The sequence below is a fragment of the Salvelinus alpinus genome, chromosome 36, assembly GCF_045679555.1.
Source record: "Salvelinus alpinus chromosome 36, SLU_Salpinus.1, whole genome shotgun sequence".
Classification (NCBI taxonomy): Eukaryota; Metazoa; Chordata; class Actinopteri; order Salmoniformes; family Salmonidae; genus Salvelinus; species Salvelinus alpinus.
The window spans coordinates 14025603-14053033 of record NC_092121.1 but is presented as its reverse complement, the minus strand read 5'-3'; the positions used below and the strand labels follow the sequence as shown (position 1 = coordinate 14053033).

The 27431-nt window shown below is 41.6% G+C and overlaps 2 protein-coding genes across 10 annotated transcripts in view; one reads left to right on the top strand and one right to left on the bottom strand.

Moving 5' to 3' along the window:
- Window positions 1-1419: 1419 nt before the first annotated feature.
- Window positions 1420-6430, top strand: LOC139565214 (G-protein coupled receptor family C group 5 member D-like). The gene is made up of 4 exons (XM_071385369.1): window positions 1420-1678; window positions 3117-4403; window positions 4690-4745; window positions 5658-6430. The coding sequence occupies exons 1-4, from the start codon at window positions 1654-1656 to the stop codon at window positions 5754-5756; spliced, it is 1467 nt and encodes a 488-aa protein (XP_071241470.1). The 5' UTR covers window positions 1420-1653; the 3' UTR covers window positions 5757-6430.
- A 747-nt stretch (window positions 6431-7177) lies between these two features.
- LOC139565215 (RNA binding protein fox-1 homolog 2-like) overlaps window positions 7178-27431 on the bottom strand; it is a 39718-nt gene continuing 19464 nt past the window's right edge. For 4 of the 9 annotated variants that reach the window (XM_071385370.1, XM_071385374.1, XM_071385377.1 and 1 more), the window contains 10 exons: window positions 27225-27395; window positions 26756-26809; window positions 26142-26234; window positions 13853-13940; window positions 13666-13722; window positions 13389-13533; window positions 12486-12531; window positions 10826-10917; window positions 10399-10537; window positions 7178-10275 (listed from right to left, as the gene is read on the bottom strand). In XM_071385370.1, coding sequence (XP_071241471.1) covers window positions 10231-10275; window positions 10399-10537; window positions 10826-10917; window positions 12486-12531; window positions 13389-13533; window positions 13666-13722; window positions 13853-13940; window positions 26142-26234; window positions 26756-26809; window positions 27225-27395 — 930 coding nt within the window. In that variant the 3' untranslated portion in view covers window positions 7178-10230. Of the gene's footprint in view, window positions 10276-10398; window positions 10538-10825; window positions 10918-12040; window positions 12084-12485; window positions 12532-13388; window positions 13534-13665; window positions 13723-13852; window positions 13941-26141; window positions 26235-26755; window positions 26810-27224; window positions 27396-27431 lie in introns of those variants that run through there. The other 5 variants (XM_071385376.1, XM_071385375.1, XM_071385373.1 and 2 more) reach the window with 5 other exon arrangements.

Here is a 27431-nt window from a genome sequence, read left to right as displayed (position 1 = left end):
TTTGATGTCTTCACTATTATTCTACAATGTAGAAAATAGTAAAAAATAAAGAAAAACCCTTGAATGAGTAGGTGTGTCCAAACTTTTGACTGGTACTGTATATATTTCTCACAACCGGTTACTATGTTAGGTTTTTCCCAAACATACTGTACATGTCCTTATCTCAGAAACACATCCAACTGTCACCAGTGTCTCACACAACAATGTCTCATTTCCATGACATACCAACCACAAATATTGAGTAAGAATAATACAGTATGCCACTCTTGGAATATTCCAGACAATATCCTGGGTGTTACAATCCCTTAGCACACGAAAGGATGGCGAAATCAACTCCTTTATTTCACAGTCCCCCAAATATCTTTCTCAAAACGTCTTTGCCATTTGTGTTGCTACATTGTTTTGGTTGATGCCCTGTGGTCATAGGTCAGTCTGTGTCTGTGCTTTAATATTTATTTAGTAACTCTTGATAGTCTGCTGATACTGTATATTCTTCGCCTAGGTCCCTGAAGCTTATGGAAATCCTATACTGTGAACAGACAAACTATCCCGGCCTTTGTGTCTGTCTCTATGAAAGCTTCAGTGTTTATCCCCACTGCTCCATTTACACACACCTTACAGAACGTCCTTGCCTGTACAGACTTGAACCCAGGAGCTCAGCACGGGCTTGTTCATACAGAGACCCATTGGAAGGCATTCTCCCTCCCTGACATACACCACCTGAGGGGTATCAATGTTGTGAGCTTATGTCTAAGTGGTTACTGTTAGTCTCAGGGACAGTTAGATGAGTCAGTTGTGTTATTCAGCCTCCTCCTTCCTCCTCCTTGGTCATCACTAGTTACTACAGCCACAAAGTAATAAACCATGTCCATTTCTACAAAAATGAGATTTTAAACCTAACCTTAATCATAACCACACTTATGTCTAAACCTAACCTTAAATTAAAACCAAAAAGCACATTTTTGTTTGAATGAATAACCCATTTTGAGTTTGTGGTTGTAGTAATTAGTGGAAACCCTCCCCCTCACCTCTAACCTCTCTCTGTAACATAGCAACCAGCAGTGTGATTATTTATGATGACCTGGCATTCAGATCTTTGCCTATGGATATAATTTCCAATCATGTGGTCAACTCTCATAGCTAGATGTTCAACTTTAGCATTTCCTTGATACTGTATATATATATATATATATATATATATGTGTGTGTGTGTGTGTGTGTGTGTGTGTGTGTGTGTGTGTGTGTGTGTCAGTGCATGTTCCATAGCCTCCAGGGATTCGAGCCCCACCTATACTTTGCTGTTTTGTGAGACAGACTAAGAAAAAGACAGTGAGAGGAGGGGAAGTCAGGGGTGGGTCAGTCCAAACTTCTCTCCTATCGCTTCACCACTAGATGTAAATGTGGGTGAGGTGAAAAAAAAACCTGATCTTTCGTTTCCAAAATAATTTCCTCCCTCTCTCATTCCTCTCTTCCTGCTTTCCCTCCCTCCCTCCCTCCCTCTTTCACTGCCTGTAAAAGATATGGGAACATCCTTGAGTTAGGAGGCACGTTCATACATAGATGACTGTCTACTGATGCATCAGCTGAGAGTTTATTGCAAATCTCAAGTGGAACTACAAGTAGGAGAGAAATAACCACCAACCACAGAGGTGGATGCACTGCAGCCTCCGGATAAAGGGTAAATCAATCAATGTTACTCGTCTTTGTTAGTTCGAAAGTTGTAGCTTGAATGGAGGTATATCCTACCAATTTTTTTGCCACCTGTTTTGCCACAGGAAGAGTTTGTTGTTTTAAAGTAAAAATGTTGCTCACAAGATTAAAAGTAAGCAGTTGAAGCAGCGATGCCTTCATGTCTCCTGTTGTTGGATGACAATTAATCATTATTGTTTAGACTGTTGTTACTGTCAACCAATTCAACAACCCAATCAATGGAAAAACATTCAAAACCACTGTTTTATTCAATATTTGTTTATGTTATGTAACAAATTACCAGTCACATAAACATGTTCCTGAAATAATCAATAAAGATAGACTTGATAGAGATGTTTTAGTGACTTTTAGAGGTTTTATCTCCTGCCCTCTGTGCAAAACAGAGTTATCCTTAAAGGTTAAATAAAGTGGCCAGGGCCATATTTACCCAGGGATAAGCATATTCAATGTCATATTTGAATCTCTGACACTGAAACAAGGGCTCTGTTATGAACTAGAGGAAGTGACAATCAACTATCAGGAGAGTATATCTCTGGCTTCTTTATCTCACTCCCTCTCACTTCCAATCTCAGTGTGTCAACCCCCCATTTCATTTGTATTTTACTGTCACGCTCACTCCCTATTGCCCTCTTTCCTGGTTTCACACGACTTTATGAGTTAATGTAGTCTATATTTGTCCTCTGTGGGAGAGCAGGGATGGGCAACAGGACGTCCCAATTTATTTATTATAAAATCAGTTGGGGTTTCAATTTACTGCTGCGAGTTAAAATAGTGGAATATACAAGGTGCAATTTGGAAATGTGGTTGTGCATCAGCAGTTATTCTCTTGTCATGTAAAGCACTGATAGTCACTCAATTAGCCCATGTCAGCTAACATTTTTTAGATCCCTAAGTTAGTTTTGCGGCCAGCTATCTAAACTGTCCCGTATAAAAAACAGTATAATGCTATGATATGATTATGTTAGTCAGTCACTCAGATATAATATTAAAAACTGCAAACATTTCTCTCCACCCTATGGAAAAATGTGTAGAATTGCAGGAAATGATCTGTAAAACAATGTGGGTACGCAGACCCGCGAGCAACTGCGACCCCTCATGATGAGTTCAGATCTTCTGTGGCCCTGACTCCCTCCAAGTTGTACATCCCTGATGTAGAGTATCTAGAACCTGTTCCTAATGAAATCACTCCTAATTCCTCTATTCTTACCGTGTACACAAAGTTATTTCCCTGTCCTGGCATGTCTGTGGTCTGGCTGCTCCCTTCCCTCTGGCTGCTCTCTCTCTCTCTCTCGCATCTTTATTCAAAAGCACCTTAATTGATTTGATTGTCCTAAATACCGCTATGCTCTATAAATAAAGATATTCAGAGTCAAAATACATGCTCTCATGGATGCTACTTTTTCCAGGTAGCAAAGGCCCATCTGAGCAGGGAGTATACCATCAAAACAGAAAACCAGAGAGGAAGGACAACAACATGCAGACAAAACAAAACACAAGGATGGTCTTTTCATTCCAGATACACAAATCTATTTTTCTCATGCTACTACTCAATGTCCCACTTCCCAGCACATGTCAGACCACACTGAATGCCAGCACCCTCAACCAAACCATCCCTCCCACTGCTGCCACTAGCTCTAATGCTATCCCCAATACCACCACTAACAATCCCACTGTAAAATCCACTATCAACCGAGGCACCAATTCCTTCCTCCAGCGCAACTCTTCCTCAAACTCCACTTCCCAGGATGCAATCCTGGGGTGTGGGGCGGATCTCGACCCCGTGTACTCCTACCTGTGTGACCGTCAGGCGGCGTGGGGTATCGTGGTGGAGAGCCTGGCCTCACTGGGTTTTGTGGTCAGTTCAGGACTGCTGGTGGGGCTGCTGTTCTGGACCCTGTGGATGTGTGTGTCGTCCCGCCAGCGCAGGGGCATCGGGGGGAGCGTAGCCTCCATGGCTCTGTTCCTGCTCAGCACGGCGGGGGTCTTTGCCCTGACCTTTGCCTTCGTCATCCGCCTCACCACCCAGACATGCCCCACGCGCCTCTTCCTGTTCGGGGTGCTGTTCTCCCTGGCTTTCTCCTGCCTGCTGGCTCGCTGCCTGGCCCTGCTGGGCTTCTCTGTGGCCCGGGGCTGGGGGGAGGCTGGGGTGGCCCTGGCCCTCTTCACCCTCCAGGTGGTAATCGCTACAGAGTGGCTGATCATCGTGCTGCTGCGGGACGGCCAGCCCTGCCAGTACTCCCAGGGGGAGTTTGTCATGTTGCTCATCTACGTCCTGGTTCTGCTGGCCACCGGCCTGGTCCTCTCCCTATGCTGCCTCTGCCGCTCCTGTCTCACCTACAGCTACAGCGGGGGCAGCCACCGACAGAGCCAGGTCCAGGCCACACTGCTCTGCCTCACCCTGCTGGTGTCTGCTGCCATCTGGGTGGTGTGGATCGCCCTGCTGACCCGGGGTAACATGGAGATGGGCCGGCGGCCACAGTGGGATGACCCGGTGCTGAGTATAGCCCTAGTGGCCAACGGCTGGGTCCTGCTGCTGGGCCATGGACTAGCCCAAGTGGTTCTCCTCTGCAGGTGGGAGGCCAGCTCCAAGGAGGGCCCCCTAGACTTTGGCGGATGGACCAGTCCCAACGCCAACCTGCCAGGGCTGGGGAGCCCGAAAGAAGGGAGGGAGAACAGAAGCTTTGAGAACGACGGTGAGGAACGGAGAAGTGAGAAACAGTAGCACTGGAAAGGAGTAAAGCAGGGAAATATACTGTACTGCATGTCTACGTTTAGTTAATCAGCAACATAACATTAGAAACACAGAAAATTGACTGGTGGTACAGTACTCATAAGTTAGCATGGAAGCTACATTATATATGGACTAGCTCCAATGGATAAAATATGACATATGAGGTTAACTACACAATCTGTCACTTTAAGACTCACTGTATGGTATCTGCAGATAATTGAGTCATTGTATCGTGTTCTCTTCCCCAGGCAGAAAACAAGACCCCGTTTTCCAATCACCATATGAGTCTGGATTCTCAATGACAGTGAGTAAGCCTCAAAATGGCTCTGGGCTTACTGGGTGATTAATAGGAATGAGAATCAGCATGTTGTAATAAAGAATAACTAACAAAAATATATGCTTAATCCAGTATAAGATAATGTATAGAATTGTATTTTACAAGAGACAAAATTCACAAATTCTACAGCACAAGTGTAGAGTCATGTCTTAAGTGTAAAACTAACAGACTCAATAATCGATGCCTTCTGGGAATGCTATTAAGTCCAGAAGTTGTGGGCGGAGCTAGAAAGTTGGCTGTCAGAAGTATTACAATATAAATGTACTTTTAATCAGTCTTTCTGCATATTTCAAGACATGGCACATGGGGGTGTAGTGAGATACCCGGTGGTTTGGATGATTCTCTAACAAAAACTGAAAACCATACGCACATCCAGGTACTTTACATGGACGCCTGATGAAAACTTAAGTGTTGAAATAAATATCACCTGGGAGCATGAGCAGCAGTGTGCGGCGTTGTCCTTTCTGTTTTCCATGGACAATTCTCTTCTCATCACTCATCTTGAAAAAACGTATACTAAAAACGTGAAAATCAATCAATTCGCCATTATTAACACAATGGAAAAATCAAATGATTTATTATTTCAATATAGAAAGAGCGTGGGCTACGGAGAGAAAGAAAATGGTGCAGTTTCAGGCCATGTGGAGGAAAGTAATGGGGGTTGTGTGCTAGTGGATCTGGGCAGGTGTGATGTAGTTGATGTTTGTATGATGTTGTCATTTGAATGTTTATGTCTTGTATTGTTCATAAAAGATAAATAACATCTTACAAAATAATATGACCCTTGCCATTACAAGCAATGTATATGTAATGCTGAACAACTAATTGCCATTATTTACTGCACTAATGTTTTAATGTTTCACTATGTTTGTGTTTCAGGAAATAGATCCTGACAAAGATTACTCCATCCCTCGTCCTCAGACCACCAACATCAGCGAGCCCTATGATGTATACTATGGACCAGGCCTGTCTGATTAAGATCACTTTGCTTCTCATGTACATACACCCACAGACAAAGACAACCTAACAGCTTAACATATAAAAAAACGTTACACCCGCAATAGCATCTGCTATATATGTGAATGTGACTAATACAATTTGATTTGATTTATACATGCACTCTCACATGACCCAGAAATGTTTTGGAAGTTCAGCTACAAATGTATATGTCTTGAATAGAACCTGCATTGCAACATGATTTCCATAATTACGTGACTAAGGCTCAATTGATTAATTACATTTTTCTTTACTCAGGATCCAGATAGAATGAGCTTACTGAATCTGAGCTAATGTGACAAGAGTGTTTTTGCAACATGCTGCTTGAAAACACCAGAGACAGTGTCTAATAGTCTCAGGCAGGAGGAGGCGTGAATCTGTCTGTATCAGGGTGCCAAACTGCAGGGATGGGCAGGGGCAGTGCCAGGCATGCGTGAAACTGCAGGGATGGGCAGGGGCAGCGCCAGGCATGTATGAAGGAGACAGGACCTGGCAGCGATAAAATAGACCCTTGTCATCATGTCTTAACATCTTACGTAAAGGTGGATGCCATTTCTTTTTACATCCCACTTTATAAATACATGTTTAAATCAATGTTATGCTATGCATATTGTGCCGTTTGAAAAAGTGTTATTAAAATGGAATGTTAAAAGGTACATTTGTTAGTCATATCTAACAGCAGAGGGCTGATTCATTCTCACACAAAAAGAAGCATAAGCTAGACTGAGTGGTAGTACTGTTTTAACCACTAGGTGACACTGTACAAGATGTGAATTATTGTTGGTGGGATTCAATTTACCTCAATGTTCATACCATTATTGAGCCACCAAATGTAAACAAATGCATTCCATCATGTAATTTCCCCATGCAAATAGCAGTTTACTGATATGAATGATAGATCTGTAGCGCTCTAGGAATGACATGAGAGCAATATAACTTTCTACTCTGCCTGCCTATAGCCATCAGGGTCATCTCATAGTGGGCGAGTCAGTCGGGTCAATACCTCCATAATTCAGTGGATCCATGTGCTTTATTGTTTCACTGATCAAACTACCCTCAATGTAATCATTTCAATTAGTCCTACTTCAATAATCTGGACGTGCATGTCATCAAATTGGCAATTAGCCTCTTGTGCATTAGAGCAATTAACAGGGATATGAGATTTCCTCCAAACTCAACCCAGACATTCACATTCATTAACTTTAGACACAATGAGAGATTGGTTAGAGAAAATTGGCTACTTTAGAGTTCAAGTTGGCATAGTTGCCACCAGCTCTACTACTAGTGAACAATAGGTATGACCTGTGTGGCCAAACCATACCCTATGATTACATAAAAATAATCAATGGCAACAAAATCTACCAAACATTTTACCCAAATAAGGAGTTGAGAAAAGAAGAGTATAAAAACCAAACCGTTTATTATGTACATTCAATAACAATGACAGGAAATGGAAGGCAAACATGAAGATGGCTGAAATGAAGAGAAACACACAAGTCACTTGAAGAAAATAAAAACAATATCACTTGGATCAATGAGCTTAGCAATGCACATGTGAAAACAAAAAAGTCACATTCAATTCCAACTCATATGAAATCCCTGTCCAACAACTCCCACTAGGTTGACTTCAGCACAGTGCAGGGGTAAGTCAGACACACAGCTGGGTCTAAGGTGATCTCAGCAGCCGTGAGAGGGCACATGGGAGTCTCCACTGCTGGGTAACAAGTGGAAGGTTATGGAGGAATGGTCAGTTGCTGTGCCATAGAGCAGTCTTGTGCTACAATGCGAGGCATTGGAAACAACATGAGTTCAGTCTGTGCTGAACTGCTGTGTGCATGGTGGGACAACATCATTGGTTTACTTAACATACTTCAAAATAAAAACTGCAGGGGTTCAACATTCCAAATTAAAATAAGAGATATAACTGGTAATTCAAATGATACCATGACCACAGAAGAACATAGATAACCCAGGCATACATTTAAAACAAGCAGTATTTTACATATCATTATTCCCCCCAACTAGAAACAAACTCAAGGGGACTATGGTGAAGCCCCTCTCTATCCTGTCTTCATATTTCACATAACCTCCTTTCCATAGAAATTGTTTTGATTCATGCAACAAATGAAATGACTTTTGACCCCGTCCTTCTCACAGAAACATGCATACTGATACTTTTAATACTTTTTAAGAGAAGTTCAAAATTCTTATTCTCATGATATCATGGCATAAATACTCAACAGAATAACTAATGCAGCTGTATGCATCCCTCCGGGCCTGATAAAACAGCTAGTAACATGGTAATCATCATGTCAACAGGTGGTTTATGGCTCAGCTCGCTACCTGGGTCCTCCACCCTACAACTGTCCCTGAACTACACACTCACCTGGAAAAAGGAGGCATGTGGGGGCTCTTTAAAATGGTGTGGAATAGAACGCTTTGTTTCACCATCACACTCACTCTAGTCTGACATTTATTCTGTATCAAAATGCCAAATTCCCCTCTCAAGTCTACTGTGGACTCCTAAATATTATATTTAACCCAACATTTTACACTGACTTATCTGCCTGGGACCACTTCATCCAAACCCCTCGGCACATTCAGCAGCCCCGTTTTAAAAGACCAACTGTGACAGTTCCGAAATGTATTTTGGGGATTTTAAGTCTATTAATCTGTTGCTATAAAATTATGTAAATAAATTCATGTTTGCCCCCATCTTCCCTCTCCACTTCTCAGATGACATTTCCCAGGACACGGTGCTTTTAAAACACCACCATCAGCAAACTGAAAGGGAGCACTTTGAACCCACCATAAAATAGAATAAGAGCTAAAATAACAGCAAGAACAATCATAAAAAGTATAATAAATGTCTACACTTGACCAACAAATGTGCTTTTAGAGAATCTTTGGAACCAAAAGACAAACAATAGCAATAAGATATTCAGAGTATATGGAGATACATAGGTCAAAGACTATTTATATATTTTTGTTGGCCACTTCCTGTACCTTAAAGTAGCATCGAGGCAGTGACTTTAATACATACTGGACTAGAACATTCCCAGACTTAGGAGGGAGGAAGATTGCATTGGGTGAACATTACGGTGTTTCACTTCTCGCGTGTCTGTATTTGTGTCAATTTGACAAAAAATATATATTAAAAATGGTGAAAACAAAAGTAACATCAACTTGCAGTGTTTGTAACTCTCATATGTTTCCTACCATCTGGTTTGTTCCCTCAAACCCCTAAGAATTCCATTCTTATCTGTGAATAGCTGGGTCCAGCTTGCATGACTGGTTTCTACAGCATGTTAACTATGCCTAGACACTTTCAATGTTTTTACCCCTTTCAGTCACAATTTTGATGCTACACCTGGAATGTCATATTGTCTAGTAAAGAGAAAATGTATAAGGAGATGTGTTGAGCAGACATGAGTTGTACAATATTCTCAAAAGGAAAAATGAAAACAATGTAGGTATATAATAGTAAGGATACAGGTCAAAACACGTGTCATTATAGTTTCAACTACAGTAAGAATCATAATACTTAGACCAGCAATAACAGTATTAATCAACTGGAAAATGGGAAAATTATGATAGTGGATGTAATTTCATTGCATCCACATTATATAACAATAATCATTTTAAGCAACGCTTTTTCATAGACAATTATAGAAAAGAAAAACTGAGGTAATGCAGAACAAAAACAAGTCATTTTGTTTATTTTTCCTTGTCATTTTCACACCATTTATCGTTTTTTTGTCTTTTACAGTTGGGTTGGTGGTGTAACGGTAGACTGTTTGGATTTCTCTAATCATTTTCCGTGCGTCGTCGCTCTGCTTTTGTAGTTCAGATTATGGACTTTTTGCTACTTTTGCGTTTCTTCATGCCATTCACTTTTTTGTTGAACAGGTTCTAAAAAATAAAATAAAAACTTGGATGTGTTCATTGTTTAACTGATGGGAGTCCACCACTGGGCAGGTTTTTGTCAATGTAGTGTTTCATATAAAGGACCTAAGATTTCAGGCTAGTGATGGCCTACTTTTAGGTCGTACTAACACATTGAGCTGTGTACATATGTGTGCATTTTACATTTGAGTATTATTACCACAGACTATTAGGAGCAAAGGTTTGTAGTGATGTAGTGTAAAAAGTTACTGGTGGGCAGCAATTTCTCCATCCATGTCCAATAGTTTTTTTATGTAACCATTCTTGTTCTTCCCACAGTTGTCTTCAATTATTGTTGCCAGTCTTGAAATTCACAGGCAGTTTTCATTCGTCCATTACTATGTCACTGAGTGTGACAGTTGAAGCAAGCCGAGTTACAGTTGAGTTTATCTTGAGTGGATGACCTTTTTCCAAAACACATGGGTTAATACTACCACCCGTAGAAAATGGAGGGGAGCTCTTTCCAAATGAAGAGGTTCAGAAATGTGGAATTCCATGGTGCGAGTGCTGTTTAGTACGGAGCAAACCTACTGTATCCAGCCCGATATAAACTAGCCTGGAGGAGAGAGAAAGGGAGAGAGACAAAAAGAAATTAGAAATAAGGAAAGGAAGATGTAGCTGTTTGTAAACGACAGACAGCAGTGAAAAAGATGTGCGAGAAGTAAATAACTACATTTACATAAAGTGAAGATAACTCAGTTTCCAGCCTGTTGTTGTAGTGTTGCGGCTGGGGGGCTCTTACCATGGCACCGACTCCATAGGCAGCGGCAGCAGGACCTAGAGCGTGGTAGGGATCTGTAGTGTACACTCGCCCATAACTGTCCCAGAGGAATACCAACACATATGTATTTCAGCTGCACATAGTTACAGTGAGAATATAACACACACCTTGCACTGACTCATAAATAGGCTGAGATATTACAAATCACATAAAAGATTTGTAAGATCACATGTATCATAAATACCCACCAAAAAAACACAACTAAAATAAATTCTACTATGAGTCATAGCCTAGCATGTTATTGTGTAAAAGTCTGGCCACATTATTGCATTTCGAGGCTGCTGTTTTTAGATGCGAGTCCTCAGACGATCCTCCTTATTCTTACCTGTCACTGTAAGCAGCAGCTGCGGCGGCAGCAGTTGCCCCGGTTACAGCAGTAGGCTGAGCAAAGCGATAGGCAGCGGCAGGATAGCCTCCCTGGGAGACAGAGGGACAAATGGAGGTTATTACCATGGTACAGCTGAGGTAGACAGGATCATTACTGAGGCAGAGTTGTGTAAGTGCAGAGTGAGTTAAAGAATCACACAGTACAACAACCAAGTTTAGAACATTTGTGGTTAAATATTGAAGTATTAACAAATGTTTAAAAAAAGTATAATAATTACACTGGAGGTTGTTGACAATCGTCAATAATGCAGCATATCAAAGATTCAGAATTATAGAGAAAGATAAGTAACATTTACACGAACCATCCATATTATCGTTGTGTTCTCTCATATGCATATAAGACAAAGCGAGAGGGGGAAAATAGAGATGCCACACTCAAACACACTCACAGTGTCACCTCCTGGCATTGAGACAGCATGCATGCCCCAATTCAATGCAAATCTATTTGAACACACCACTGCATTTGGACCTAATCATACAGAACACAACCCAGAGCATTCCCCTGGAAGCCTGCAGTACAACTAGTGACAGGACAGAGGGAGGGGGGCTGTGAGAGAAGTTAAGGGGGAGAGAGAAAAGGTAGGCCTATGACTGTAGTGCATGCAGACGTGGATCAGCATGCTTCAGTAATTGTAGCTCCAGAGTCGAGACCGGGAAGGGGTTGGGGACAGGCTTTAGTAATAAGAAACCGTGTTCTCCTCGTCTTTAATTTCAGCCCCACAGGGCACTGCTGCTACACAGATAGAGTATCTTCCAGCTCATCTCTGTACCTGTTCCAGCTATGGATGTTACTCAGCATAATGGATGTGGTAACTTCCAATCATAAGAAATGGTGCTGGGAACATTGGTGTTTGTATGAAATAAGAGGCTCTCTGCCAGTGACTTCAAGACAAATACAACTGCCGCCTTTCATGTTATCACTGCCAGCAGTCTACCTTTCAGAGACCAGGTTCTCTTTGAACAAACTGGCAAAAAACACACGCTGTTTAGTAGCTTAGTAACAAACCCCTTCCCCACAATCCACCTGTGCAGATGTCAGTGAGTTAGTAGGAAAATGAAAAGCAAGTTACCGTTTCAAAACAAAACAACATCAAAAGATCATAATCACCAGAGGGATAATAAAAATACACACTGTGTTTGGTAATGACCCTACCTGAGGCAATCTGCTACTAATGACAGAGTCCTGAAACACTATTCTATAGAGAGAACAGAAACAGCCATTGTCAACCTGGACACACGCACACTGACAGACACGCACACTGACAGACACGCGCCCTGACACAAGCGCACACAGAGCGGCCCGGCTACCCATGTTGGAACCCCGTGTTACAACACCAGACTACAACACCCTCTGTTACAGTCTGTCTTCTGGGAAAACTCAGACCCACAGGTGTGATCCCAGGCAGCGGTGGAATGGTAAAGTACAGAGTGTAACGATTAGCATAATTCAACAAAGGAGCTGTGTGCATGAAACAGTCGGTTTTTTCAGTCACATTTGGGCAGCTCTGTGCAGCGCAATTAATTATGCACATGCAGAAACGCACAGAGAGAAAGGAGAGAGAGTCGTGAGGGAGTGTGAGGAGTAGGAATTTACTTACGTATAAGTCTGCAGCTCCATAAAACCCACCATCCTGATACACCACGCTACGAGAGAAAGGCAGACAGAGGAGATGGCAGACAGAGGAGATGGCAGGTGAAGAGAGGGGTGAAGAGAGGGGATAGGGAGGGACAAAGGATGGAGGAACAGGAGCAGTGGAGATGGCAGACAGTGGAGATGGAAGGGTCGGTGTGTACAGTGAGATGGTCCAAGACAAGTGGCAGGAATGAAAGCCAGTGTGGAAGAAAGTAAACAGGGAGATGATTGAGGGGAAAAGTGAACGCACAAGGAGAGAGATAGAACAGTTATTTCACACACATGCAGCATGCAGAGGAAATACACTACCATTTATTTGTTCCATTACTGCTGAACCAAGTGGTATTATCAACATGACTGTATTATAGGGTACCATCCTCTATCAGCATCCCCCAGGGAGAGGGAACGGAGGCCCATTTACATTGACAAGGTCCTGGACAGACTGAGAGGACAAGTCAGACAGTCGTTTGTTTGAAGTCAGGCAGTAGTGGATTAAATATGGAAGAGGCATTTCCTGCAACACTAATTAAAAAAAATATATCCAGAATATGACAGCAGTTGCATCCCCATTAACCAACTGGCACAGCCCAGCAACATGCAACAATACAGTTTCTCTGTGAGTCAATCTAGTGGAATTACTGCAACATAAAAAAATAGGAAGAAAGTGTGTCTGGTCTTTGTGTGCAGTGTGACACAGAGGATCAAATTATTGTTCTGCTCAGAGGGAGGTTGTGTCTATACTACCAAACTAATGACATTACACTTATTGGTATTTATAGTAAACTACTGAATTTACTGAAGGAACGTATATAAATGTCATGTTAAGTGTGTCCGTTCAGAGGATGGGTTCTGTAGTTGAATCCCTTACCCAGGGTAGGCAGGGAGGGCAGGCTGTGGCATCGCCGCACGCACCGCGCTGTACACTGGCCTTCCCCGGCCCCTAAGGTGGGCACCACGGAACGCTGCTGCCGTGGAGGCTGCCGCTGCCGCAGACGGGTAGGGGAACCCTGGAACTGAGGGAGAGGGAAGGAGAGAGAGGATATGAACGTCCAATGCCTGGGGGCACTATGAATTAGGGATGTTTAAATTAAGACAGATTTGGGTGAAATGAAGGGCTTGCAATCTAAGAGGAAGACAAGGTTTACCTGCATAGAGCTCTGGTCCGTACATGGCCTGCACCATTGGGCTTAGCTTCCACCCTGCTGAGAAGCAGAGAGAAGGCAGAAACAGGAGGGTTTCATATAGATAGGGGATACACAGGGAGATGGGCAGCTGACTAACAGTTAGTTAGGGATCATAATGAGGCTAATGGAATGGTTTGCATCTGGTTACCATATGGCAGGGTGCTAAGGGCCTCTCCGTTGGGGTAGGGGCTGACCATCTTCTTATTGGTCATCACCCTGGCCGTTGCATTGTTAACCTGGGGAGTGGGAGGAGGGACAGTGAGCACAACGTTTGGCCTGTTCTATTCAATTAAGGAAACAAACACAAACACTCTGACACAAAAGACGATCACACAAGTTGACCAATTTTAGACATTTACACGTGATAGCAATTCATAAAATAAAGCATATCTAACTATGAATGTGTGAATAATACAATGGTAATAACACTCCTGCTGTCTAAGATCATCAGACCATTTGCCAAGAAAATGGCGATTTTGTGTACACATACAGGGAGGCCACAGTTACAGTCTGCTCCCATTCACCATCGCTGGATCATTCACATCAATATGGTGGTGGGTTTGATGCATCACATCGTTAACTCATCCCTGCCAGGCTGCCTCCTCCCTAGCCAGTTATACGACAGCTGACAACATCGGTTATGATGAAGTAGTCTCTGCTCTCCCTTACGGTGTTTGTGTGCGCGTGTGTACATGAGTGGGTGGAGGATTGTTAGGGGGAATCTTAGTCATGCAATTAAAGTGTTCTGCTCAAGAGGAGTGTAATCGATGATTCATTGTGGAGACAACTAGCTACACTGAGGGCCAGTGGTTGAGCCCAGCGATGAGAAGAAGAGAGATTTATAGGTAAGAGAAGAAAGGAAGACAGAGAGATAAGGTGAAGGAGACTATGAGAGATAAGGTGAAGGAGAAGAGCTGGAATACATGGCACTGCAGGATAATAATAATATGTGTTTGCAGTATGCAGGTGTGTGAACAAAGACGGGTAATTCTGTCTAGTGCTGCGCCCGGCTGTTGAATCAAGATGGCTGCTAGCTAGGCTAATCCCCTCACTGAACTTCAAAGGGCCATATTAGGCTCCCTTAATCTTTATCCATCTCCTTTGATGGGGTTTATGAGAATGACTGTTGTGTCGTGCAATTGCACAGTTTGAGTGTGCCGTCGCGCCATGTCAAACTTTGTTGTGAGCTACTAATGACCTATTAGCCAATTGGAGAGCTTTGAGAGTTCTATGTGACGAAGTTCCACTTAGAAGGCCATTATGGGTTCAGCCATCTTCAACACCCCACTAGTCATACTCTATCACTGCAGCCCTCATTCAAATGGAAATGAGAATTACCTCATTTTCCTTCATTGCAAATGAGATGGTCAGCCTTGAATGATTCAATTAGCTGACATAATTGTCCCTGTGAGTGAAGACACTAAAATAAAATGAATAAATCAGCCTAATGAATCAGATTAATGCTGATAATCTTTTTATATCACAGCATTCATATCCGGGTCATTTATAAACCCCTATTTTGGGTGTGATAACTGGGCAATGATGCATTTCCTTATGTATAGTTAGTGGTGTGTCAATGATCCATTTCCTTATGTATAGTTAGTGGTGTGTTAATGATCCATTTCCTTATGTATAGTTAGTGGTGTGTCAATGCCAGGGGAGGTAATGCAATTTGATCAATCTCACAGAGAGGTAGACATGCAAATCAAACAGAGACCAGTGAGAAACACATCTGCAGGGGTTAATAATAAACATTCAACCCCATCCATCCCATCCCACCCCTCAACTTAGGACATAAGCCCACAGCAGTACCAATAGAACTGGACCAAAGTACCCCAAATCGACCTCAAATTAAACCAAACTTGTTGGGGTTAACCTAAAAAGAAAACATCAATACATAAAAAGGGGGAGGGGGAGAGAAAGAGGAGTGCAAAAAACATTTGTTGGACAAACTTAATAATTTTATAAGACAGAAATTATACGCAGCCAAATATGGGCGCATCACATGACCAAGAGTGAGAATAAAGAACCAAAAAATGTAATTCAGCCAATCAGCAAGCGTCGGATGCAGCATAGAGACCAATCAAAACAATCGCAGCACTCCCATATCAAACACATACAGAGACAGACGGGACAGGTAAGGAGTTCAGGAGAGGGATGCAGGTGAGAAAGAGAGAGAGATAGATACAGAGCCAGTCCACATACAGAAACAGGGAAACACAAAGATGGTGTAAGGAAGAGAGAGACATCGTCTACATAAGCAACAACAAAAATCAACAATTATTTTTCAAAAACAAAAATAACAAATACCAAGGTGCGTCATTCAAAAAAAGCAATTAGATTCTGTGACCATTCTCCCAGAAATCTCACTAAGTTATATGTGGAGGGATAGAGAGACAGAGCACCAAAGGATGGAGAGAAGAGAGAGAAAAGCAATCCTCATACCCCAAAAAAGAGAGAAATAAAATAATACAAGACACTGCCAGGCATTATTACTGTGTGTCACAAACTAAGACCAGTACACAAACTAATACACACACACACCATTCAATAAAGGAAAACCAAACAAAAGAGAAGTTAAAAGGACAGCAAAAGACAGACCAAAGGATCACCCAGTTAAACCCAATGTGTTTATATACAGTTGGTTAAACCCCATATCTTTTCAGAAATTAGGCTACTCTATAAAGGAATTCACAGAACAGAATGTATCTGTGTGCTTTAACTCCTGGTTGTTAATCCCATTACTGCACTCACTACAGAGAGATAAGTTATTGCTGTTATAAACTTTATTGACTGAGTATTCTCTTAAAGTGCATTCCATAATATTCCCTCCTACTGCTCGCTACTTGAACTTCAAAAATCCTCAAACTTTAAGAGCAACACGATTAACGCCGCTTATCATTGTGAAGAGAAACTATGGACAGATGGACGAGCCATCTTTTCTAAACAATTACAATTTCACCTACTCCTGTAACAGATATACTTACAATGACTGCTGAATGGACATTAATCTTATACCTTTTGTTAATGCAGGGGCATAGCCAGAAATTGGTGGGTGGGCCTGCAGAAATTCAGAATGGCCAACAGGACCAATCCAATCTGATTGGGTGGGTCTGGCAGGGCCTGGCTGCCCAGTGGGTGGGCCTGTGTCCACCCCACAAATGCCTGTGCCCCTGTGTTAATCTATCGGTTTCCATGAGTGATTCTCCCTGAAGTTTCAAAATGTGAAACACATAAAGCATACACACTTTAGCGCAGTATACTTTCACATTTAGAACACAGAAAAACACATAGAATTAGGAATTAGAATACTAGAATTTACATTAATATTTTTATGATTGGATAAAGGTCAGCCATTTTGGTCAGGGAGTTGGTCAATTATGGTTTGCCAATAAGATGTAAAACAGGGCTGGGAAACTGGTGGCCGCAGCCCCCCTTTTTGAAGGCCCTCGGATATCATATATATTTCTTTTTAAAAATTGGGTGGGGGGGGGGGGCGACTCAGTTGGGGTCACAACTTACTATTGCGAAGCAGAATACACAAGGTGCAATTAAAAAAAAAATTGTGCATCAACTGTTTTCATCTTATGTGAGTCAAATTAGCCCATGTCAGCTAACATTTTTTAGATTGGTAAATTAGTCTAGCAGCCAGTTATCCAAACTTATAGTTTGGTCGAGGTCGAATTAGAGCCCGGGGGCCCCCATTGATTTTGTTAGTCAGTCTCACAGATATTATATTAAAAACTGGAAACATCGCTCTCCAAATGTGTAGAATTGCACGTAATTAACTCTAAAACTAAAAAAGAGTGCATGAAATTTGTTCTAAAATTGGAAAATCTTCTCCCGGCCCATTGCAGATAAAAAAAATGTTTTGCAGTAAACTAGCTCTAAAAGAGCAACATTTTATCTACACCCATGGTGCCCATCCCTGATATAAAATAATGAATTTGAAGAATTTATCTGCCCTGTATGTTTGTTAGCTAGCAAGCCAGCCAGTTTTAGAGGAATGTTTCCATAGATCTTTTTTAATTAACTGCCAATATGCCAACATTCCATTCGATCAATACAGTCAATCCACAGCCATACATTGGCTGAAATCAGTTGATAGGACTTAGACAAGTTGGAAATACAACAAGTACTGATATTATATCATAAAATAGCACCCAACTTCCCATGAAAACAAACATTTTTAACATGGTTAAACAGGTTGATTAATTATTGTACTATCTAATCAGCATAACTGATGGGACGTGTTTGAAAATGGTAACTGTAATTTCTTTACTACTTTCTGTGTGTCTGAAAGCAGACGAGACACATTTTGTGCATTAGGATTTAAAACTGCAATATGTCACTTTTTGGGCGACCCGACCACATTCAAATAGAAATGCGAGTTACAGATGTGTCATTCTCAATGAAAGCAAGTTTAAGAAACGGGAGATCTGGTCCATGTGCGCTATTTCTATGCTTCCCGTTCTTAAGCTTAGTTTGAGAGTCTTTACTTTCATTTTTCTACACCAGCTTCAAACCAGAGGTCGACCGATTAATCGGCATGGCCGACCAATTAGGTCCGATTTCAAGTTTTCATAACAATCGGTAATCGGCCTTTTGGACGGCGATTACATTGCAATCCACAAGGAAACTGAGTGGCAGGCTGACCACCTGTTACGCGAGTGCAGCGCCAAAAGGACCTTGTGGCTGCAAGGAGCCAAGGTAAGTTGCTAGCTAGCATTAAACTTATCTTATAAAAAAACAAATCAATCTTCACACAATCACTAGTTAACTACACATGGTTGATGATATTACTAGGTTAACTAGCTTGTCCTGCGTTGCATATAATCAATGTGGTGCTTGTTAATTTATCATCGAATCACAGCCTACTTCAACTTCGCCAAACGGGTGATGATTTAACAAAAGCGCATTCGCGAAAAAAAGCACAATCGTTTCACAAATGTACCTAGCCATAAACATAAATGTCTTTCTTAAAATCAATACACAGAAGTATATTTAGCTAAAAGAAATTCATGTTCGCAGGCAATATTAACTAGAGAAATTGTGTCACTTCTCTTGCGTTCAGTGCAAGCAGAGTCAGGGTATATGCAACAGTTTGGGCCGCCTGGCTCGTTGCGAACTGTGTGAAGACGGTAATTAATTTGCCAGACTTTTACATAATTATGACATAACATTGAAGGTTGTGCAATGTAACAGCAATATTTAGACTTAGGGTTGCCACCCGTTCATTGAAATACGGAACTGTTCCGTATTTCACTGAAAGAATAAACATTTGTTTTCGAAATGATAGTTGCCGCATTTGACCATATTAACTTCTCTAGGGTAGGGGGCAGCATTAGGAATTTTTGGATTGAAATGCATGCCCAAATTAAACTGCCTGCTTCTTGGGCCCAGAAGATATGATATGCATATAACTGGTAGATTTGGACAGAAAACACTAAAGTTTCCAAAACTGTTAAAATAGTGTGTGAGTATAACAGAACTGATTTGGCAGGTGAAAACCTGAGAAAAATCGATTCAGGAAGTATTTTTTTTGTTGGTTTTGTAGTTTTCTATTCAATGCCATTACAGTATCCATTGACTTAGGACTCAAATTGCAGTTTCTATGCCTTCCACTAGATGTCAACAGTCTTTAGAAATTGTTTCAGGCTTGTATTCTGAAAAATTAGGAAGTAAGAGCAGTCTGAATGAGTAGACCCTAAAGTGTCAGAGCTTTTTCATGCGCGAGACCGAGAGAGTGCGTTTCTTGTTTACCTTTTAAATTGACGACGTTATTGTCCTGTTGAAATATTATCAATTATTTAGGCTAAAAACAACCTGGGGATTATAAACATCGTTTGACATGTTTCTATGAACTTTACGGATACAATTTAGATTTTTTTGTCATCCTGTTTTGACTGCGTTTGAGCCTGTGGATTACTGAAGAAGACACGAACAAAACTGAGGTTTTTGGATATATAGAGACTTTATCGAACAAAAGGAACATTTATTGAGTAAATGAATGTCTGCTGAGTGCAACCATATGAAGATCATCAAAGGTAAGGGATTAATTTTATCTCTATTTCTGAATTGTGTAACTGTTCTACTTGGCTGGTTACTGTTTGTAATGATTTGTCTAGTGGGCTATGTTCTCAAATAATCGTAAGGTATGCTTTCGCCGTAAAGCATTTTTTTAAATCTTGGATTCACAAGAAGTTAATCTTTAATCTTTAAACCTATTTCTGTATTTGAATTTGGCACCCAGCAGTTTCACTGGCTGTTGAAGAGGTGGGACGCTAACGTCGCACGTACCCAAGAGAGGTTAATGACCAAAGGCTCGTATTTCTGTGTTTATTATAATTAAGTCTATGATTTGATATTTGATAGAGCAGTCTGACTGAGCGGTGGTAGGCAGCAGCAGGCTCGTAAGCATTCATTCAAACAGCACTTTACTGAGTTTTGCCAGCAGCTCTTAGCAATGCTTGAAGCACAGCGCTGTTAATGACTTCAAGCCTATCAACTCCCGAGATTAGGCTGGCAATACTAAAGTTCCTATAAGAAAATCCAATAGTCAAAGATATATGAAATACAAATGGTATAGAGAGAAATAGTCAACGTGTCATAATTCCTATAATAACTACAACCTAAAAGTTTTTAACTGGGAATATTGAACCACCAGCTTTCATATGCTCTCATGTTCTGGGCAAGGAACTTAAACGTTAGCTTTTTTACATGGCACATATTGCACTTTCACTTTCTTCTCCAACATTTTGTTTTTGCATTATTTAAACCAAATTGAACATGTTTCATTACTTATGAGACTAAATAGATTTTATTTATGTATTATATTAAGTTAAAATAAAAGTGTTCATTCAGTATTGTTGTAATTGTCACTATATATATTTTTTTTTATTTTAAATGTATTTTTTTTTTAATCACAAAATTATAATAAAATCAGCCGATTAATCGGTATTTTTTGGTCCTCCAATCAGTATCGGCGTTGAAAAATCATAAATCGGTTGACCTCTACTTCAAACAGCTGAAAGAAAACTATATTTTTTCCATTATTGAAAATATATTTCACAGCGGTTTAAATGGTACAATGAATCTCTACACTATAGGTCACTTGTTTGTCAAATAAACAGAAATTAGGCTAACTATTAGAATTTTAGCAACCAGGAAATGGCAAAGCGATTTCTGCATATTGCACCTTTACACAGGCCCTTCCATGAATCTGAAACCCACCCAACACTAGAGACAAAGAAAAGTTATGATGACAGATTTATTTTCCCCTTAACTAACACTGACTGAAGCAGCTGAAGGGATGATAACACAATTGAACAGGAGCTTCCCAGAGAGCCATGGGTTATTATCATTACTGGTGATAACAATTCATTAGGAAAAATATACATACAATGAAGTATTAATCAAATGGGTTCTGGTAAGCCATGTCATTGCAAAGAGGAGGATGATTAAACTTGGACATTCCGGGGAGGTGTTAATGAGAGGAGGGGAGGGGGGTGGATCCATTATTATTACTAGTTGAACCAGGCTGTCAATGGGCTGTGTGTCTGTGTGTCTGTCTGTCTATGTGTGTGCCTCGTCACTGCTACCTTCCCTATCAATGCAGGCCCCATCATAACAGGGACTTATACTCTGGATAGCTGGAAGATCAGAACAATGCTAGGCTACCATACTTCAAATTGATTTGTAATATACAAAACAAAGATGCTGTGGACATAACTAAAGCATGCAACTACTGTACATCTTGCTCTGAGCATCTACTGCCACTGAGCTAATTGACAGATTGGAACTACCAAATTAACGGTTCCTTTAGGAATATTCAAAACAATGTGTGATTTTGCATCTACTGCCTTTTTCAAGGGAGGGGTGGGGGTCAGATCAGCGAGTATGTCATTTATACACAACTTACCGTTGCCGAAGAAACAGCGTGAGGACACGCGAGTGGTTACCATGGAGACTGACAACACACATAGAAGTCATCAGGGAAACAGAAAAAATATAATAACAAATAAACCAACAAACAACCCAATAAATTAAATCCCCCCAATGTGAAATAAAATGGGTATAATAGTTGAAAGCAGTGATACAGTTTGAGAGAGAAAAATCATCCAAAATGAGTTTCTGCTCAATGCATGAGCGTCTTTCCATTTCTAGAGAGACACACGGACTGGAGGGGTGCTTCTTTCAACGTATACAAATTATAGTGGTCATAGAAGGGACACAAAAACCAGGTCGACCACTTTTGTATTAAGAGATTGGCTTAATTGCGTCTGAAAATATGTCTCCCACAGTCAAGAGTGGCAGTAAAAATACTTAAGTGAAATGTAGCATAAAATGATTCTTAGTAAAAGGCGACGTGGGCAGGATTCATATTTTGATCTGCAGAGGGGGGTAATTGTATAAAGAAATGACTTTGGAACATTTAGTTCCGCCATGAATCACAAAAAAATAACATTAGAATAAAAATAAAAAAGATAAAGAGAGAAGGATGGGGTAAGGGACTAAAGACGAAAATATAACATGTGAAAGGACATACAATGAGAGGTATTACACACACAGGTGCACATATACAAGACAAGAGGGTGAGGACTGGGGAGTGTCACACAGGGAAAGACATAACAGTGGAGAAACAAAGGAAGACAAACTTGACTGGCTTGGAGAGAATGGGAGAGTGAAGGAGAGAGTGAAAGAGAGAAGGAGAGAGAAAGAGTGAAAGAGTGAGAGTGAGAGTGAGAGTGAGAGTGAGAGTGAGAGTGAGAGAGAGAGAGAGAGAGAGAGAGAGAGAGAGAGAGAGAGAGAGTGAAGGAGAGAGAGAGAGAGTGAAGGAGAGAGAGAGAGAGTGAAGGAGAGAGATGGAGCAGCCTGTGGTCTGGGAGAAAGAGAGAGGAGTGGAAAGGGAACAGTTCATACTCCCTGTCCCCTTTTCTTTTGCCCTCCTCTCACAAACACACACAACCACACCAATCCATTCACAAGTTCACCTCTTTTTCTCTGTCAATCATGCAAAGTATCTGAAACAAGCAACAACCATGACTAAACCCAAAGCTAAGCCCAGTTTATCACAAACAGCCCATTTAGAGCAGTAATACAGTTCTGGGGAGCAGAGTTATCACAGCCTTCTTTTGATTTGAGCCAATTCACATCTAAAGCTCAAGTAAAAGAGCTCGTGTTGAAAAAGGATCCAAATCAATGCCTTTTCAATTAGGTTGACACCGAGGTGGAATGTCAGGATTAAACATCAAGTCTGATTGGTTTTCTTGAAGAACATGACCCTTTTCTTTAAAAGACTGACAGAACTGTTTCAAATGGAGGCTGTGAGCGGTTTGCCACCTGCAGTAGTGTAGCGTACATCTATCACTGAATGAGAACGGATCAGCCATGCAGGATCAGATGAACAGTAAGTTAGTCCTTATCACACCCAGCTCTCTCTTTAGTCAGAGACTCAGGCTCATGCAGTGGTGACATTGTTGGTCTCTGAGTGAGGAGTTTTCCTCTCTGCGACCCTGTGTCTGATGAGATGCATGCAGACTCAAGAGCACCAGGAGACGAGACGTCGCTCGTTCTCATTACCACCACTACTGGGGTGATAGACTGCACCTTCATATTCTACTGCATCTAATGTCTGTCTAAAACTCTGCGCCACGGAGCAATCACTTCCCATCACACCAACACATCAACAAGAGCGGCATGCTTCACGGTGAGAGAGACACACCTACACGTTCAATACGCTGTTACTACAGTACTTCAGGGTGGGAAATGTGGTGTGACAGCACGGTGACAAGACCTAAAGGGCTTTGTCCGTCAAATGTCGGGGTATCCCACAGTCAAATGTCTTAAATGTCACTTTCAAAACATCAGTGTGATGAGTTGCTTTGATTGCATATAATTGTTACTGCCTGGAAATTGATTAAGCGTCTATGGCAGGGCTCTCCAACCCTGTTCCTGGAGAGCTACCATCCTGTAGGTTATCTAGCACACTCAATTCTAATAATTACACGGTTGAAAAGCTGAATCAGGTACGTTGCAACTGGGGTTGGAGCGAAAACCTACAGGAGGGTAGCTCTCCAGGAACAGGGTTGGAAAGCCCTGGTCTATGGGGTGTGATGTCAATGTCTTTAGTTAGAGTGCTTTTTGTGGAATACCCTTTGATATGAGGAGGACACACACAGACTGATGGAGATGCATGGTGTGTGTGCAGACTTAGACACACACCGTAGTGTGGAGTGGAGACACAAACAGCAGGAAGACAAGTGAATCGGACCACTTACATGGGTACATTGGACGCGCACGGGAAACTGACTTCTTCAAAGCGCAGAGTTTTATTCCAGACAAAAAGAAGTACACTTCGATGTAATAGAATAGGTCACCACAGAGATCAATACTACACTCTGTGTAGAACCAACAGCCATGCACACTTAGGATTCCAAACTGACTAGCTAGGAGAACAATCGCTACAGATTCCCATGCACGGACAGACTTTAGTCAACAACATGAAATAAATGATTGAATCCAATCAACAACTATTGCCTTTTTTTGTTTTATGGATAAACAGACCTTCATAAAAGTAGTAAGGCGTTTTCAACTTTGAGAAGATGTCATGCTAAACAACCAAAAGTCCACATCACCATCACCAAAATCATTTAGTCTTAACAAAATAGCTGATATAAAAAGACATGCAAGAAATCCCAGACTGTCCGCACTAGTGCTGCAGTGACAGCCATGTTACAACACCATAGTATTATCATGCACACATACTTCCAATAAATCCCATGCAAAAGGATAGCAAACAGAATATTCACACTCCTGATTTCAAAAACAATCTGGTAAAATACTACCATGGTATATCTTTCAGTTTCCTAAGCAAAACAATGTGTAAGGAAACTCTGAAAGACATACCACGGTAGTACTTTAAGCAAAACAATGTGTAATCTAAGCCTAGCCTAGTACGGGGCCATTATAACATCTAAACATTCCCCATGTCAGAACATTGCCTCTAAGCTTAGCCCGTTTTAAATTAGCGTCTTCACATTTGTTAGAATATCAGCCAGTAAAAAAAAACTGAAATTATATTCCCAAGGACAAAGCTAGGGTTGCAAACAACTTCTAGGAGAAAGAAGAATCGTCACATAGCATTGCCTCAAAGGAATGCTGGGCTTTTCCTTCGCTGTTGAATGAGTGTATAAATACAGAACAACCTTTATTTGCCCTGTTCTATCCCATGCACTAGTCAAACACAGACAAACCTGATGACAGACACTCCTGTTGACCCCATGCTGATTACAAAGGACTGGCCACAGCTTCAGAGAGTACAACTAATGTCACACATGCAGCAATGATAAAAGGTGAAGGAGAGAGAGAGAGAGAAACTTCCTTACAATTAAAGTGATAAAGTTCATGCATGAAACAAGAAGATACTCCAAAGACTACAGAGACAGAGGTTACAGAACCGCAAGGGCCAAACAAACAGGTTGTTGATTTATAGAAGTTTAACTGATGCGGGTTTTCATTGGGCTCCATCAGTATCCATTCAACTTGCTGATTGACTGAAGGTGAAATGTAGGGCTTATAGACCATTGGATGCAGGTGTCATTCAGAACCAGACGTTGGAGAGCTGACAGATGAAACCCAAGCGGGTCCAGCCATCACCATCATGCAAGACACAACTACCACAGAAAACCACAGCAATGAGGCAGGCGCCCATGCAGAATCGTGATTGGCTAAGAACCTGGCTTAAAATAGATCTGCTCCAGAGATGGGTAGGATATCACTGGCACGCAAACGGACAATATTTCAAAGAAAAACATGCATCTTCTCAGCTTCTCCCCAACCCTGAAACAGTCACATACGAGCCAAAGCTTCATTAAAAAAATGATTGTGAAAGGAGGGAGCTTAACATGAAATATATGGCGTAGTTATTTTACAGATGGAGAGTAGAGGAGAGCACTGTGCTGCATGCTGGAGGCCAGGAGACATAAGCTTGTCACTACCACTTTGCAGCACGGGGGGAAAAAGGAACATTCTAGACTAGGAACTAAGATATGATCAACCTGGCTACAATCGGACATGCATCATCGTCTCATCACGTTCCTCTAATGTCCCGCGGTTCCAGCAACAGAGAAAGATGATTTAGATTGTATTTTGAAATCAAAGCAGTGGAAGCTATAATAAGAAATGGTGCAAGACAGAACCGAGACCTAAACGATTTAGAAAGCGAAAACTTCCCAGCATGCCTTGAGGTTACAACTCTCCCCCCGCCCCAAACGAAACCAGGAAACAAGACAAACGCCCCGAAAAAAGGCAGCAACCCATCTGGGGGGTACCAGCAGAGACCACATCAGAGCATGTCAGTGGAAAATGACGGCAGCTAGTGGAATCAGTGTACAGGCAGAGGAACGATGGTAGGAGGAGGAGATGGGTTAAATTACCTCGATCTTGCGACCTTCCACTAGCGTGCCGTGAAGCCTTTCCCGGGCTTTCTCCGCGTCGGCGCTGGTCTCAAACGTGACAAAGCCAAAGCCCTGGGGTAGACAGACAGAGGGGAAAGAGGAGCACCACAAAGACAGCGTAAGGAGAGGGGTGGAAGAAACATACCAGTTGTTCTATAGAAAATCAAAACCCTTTGATTTAGCTAGTTTTACTCATTTCATTACACATTTACTGAACAGGTACACGGTTATAATCACTGGTTTATACTGTTGTTTGTTCTAGAACTGATACGGTGGTTACTGATTAGTGAAGGGTTGGGTAAACGGAATGTCGAAATTCAACAGAGGGCCGCACAGATTTTCTTGGGACCGATTTGCTTTTCAAAATCAATTTGCAGTTATTAGAAAATATATAGGTCCATTATAATTTTGACTTACATTCAATCTAGTTTCAGATGTTCAATAGTGGCCTGGAGTGTTTTTGTTTACCCATAATACTACCCTGTTGTTTATACTATCAGTGCAGTGTGGAAAATGTAGCATTGAGACAGTGAACTTTTTCATCGTAGTGTCCACAGCGGTGGGACTGAGGACATGTTTACCATCTCACTTACCTTTGAGCCCCTCTCATTGAAAATGATCTCAACATCAATAATCTTCCCAAATTGCTGAAAATCAACAAAACACAAGAAATTAGGATACAAACAAAAACTCAACTTGCATTATGTGTAATTAACTGACAATCAGGGGTGAACTACACCTGCAGCTCACTAGGAGGCAGTATTGTACCAAAATAAATTCAATCAAATTGCACCTACCTTCCATTGTCTATTTTTCTATCCCTTTGTTACTACATGCCTTCCTTTCCTCACTCGTTCACCAACTACTGACTACCTCTCTGTGGCTCTCATGGCCCTGTGATAGAGCAAATCAAAGGACATGAGTGTTCCTCCCTTTGTGACTGTCTGGCCCTTTGTTCTTCTCAACACCCACTCTGACACCAACCATCAATTAAACAACAGGAGGGTTAAACTGATTTACTCCTCATCTCAAAGTGCAGAAAGGAGGTTCCCATATTCTTACCCCAAACATCTGCCTGAGGTCAGGGTCTCGGAAGCGGAAGGGGATGTTGGAGACGTGAAGTCGTTTTGGGGTTCCTTTGGCCTCTGCGGAGTCAGCCCCGGATACTCCTGCTAATTCTACTGCCACGCACTGCCCCACTCCATCTACCTGACCTGGAGACACTTCTGTCTGCTGGGGGAGAGGAGAGAGAGGAGAGAGAGGAGAGAA

What these genes read in the sequence shown, in the direction of transcription:
- LOC139565214 (XM_071385369.1), top strand. Translation starts at nt 1,654, where the DNA reads ATGCACTGCAGCCTCCGGATAAAGG. An exon ending in CAGAAGCTTTGAGAACGACG is followed by an intron (nt 4,404 to 4,689) that starts GTGAGGAACGGA and finishes TCTCTTCCCCAG; the next exon opens with GCAGAAAACAAGACCCCGTT. An exon ending in AGTCTGGATTCTCAATGACA is followed by an intron (nt 4,746 to 5,657) that starts GTGAGTAAGCCT and finishes TTTGTGTTTCAG; the next exon opens with GAAATAGATCCTGACAAAGA.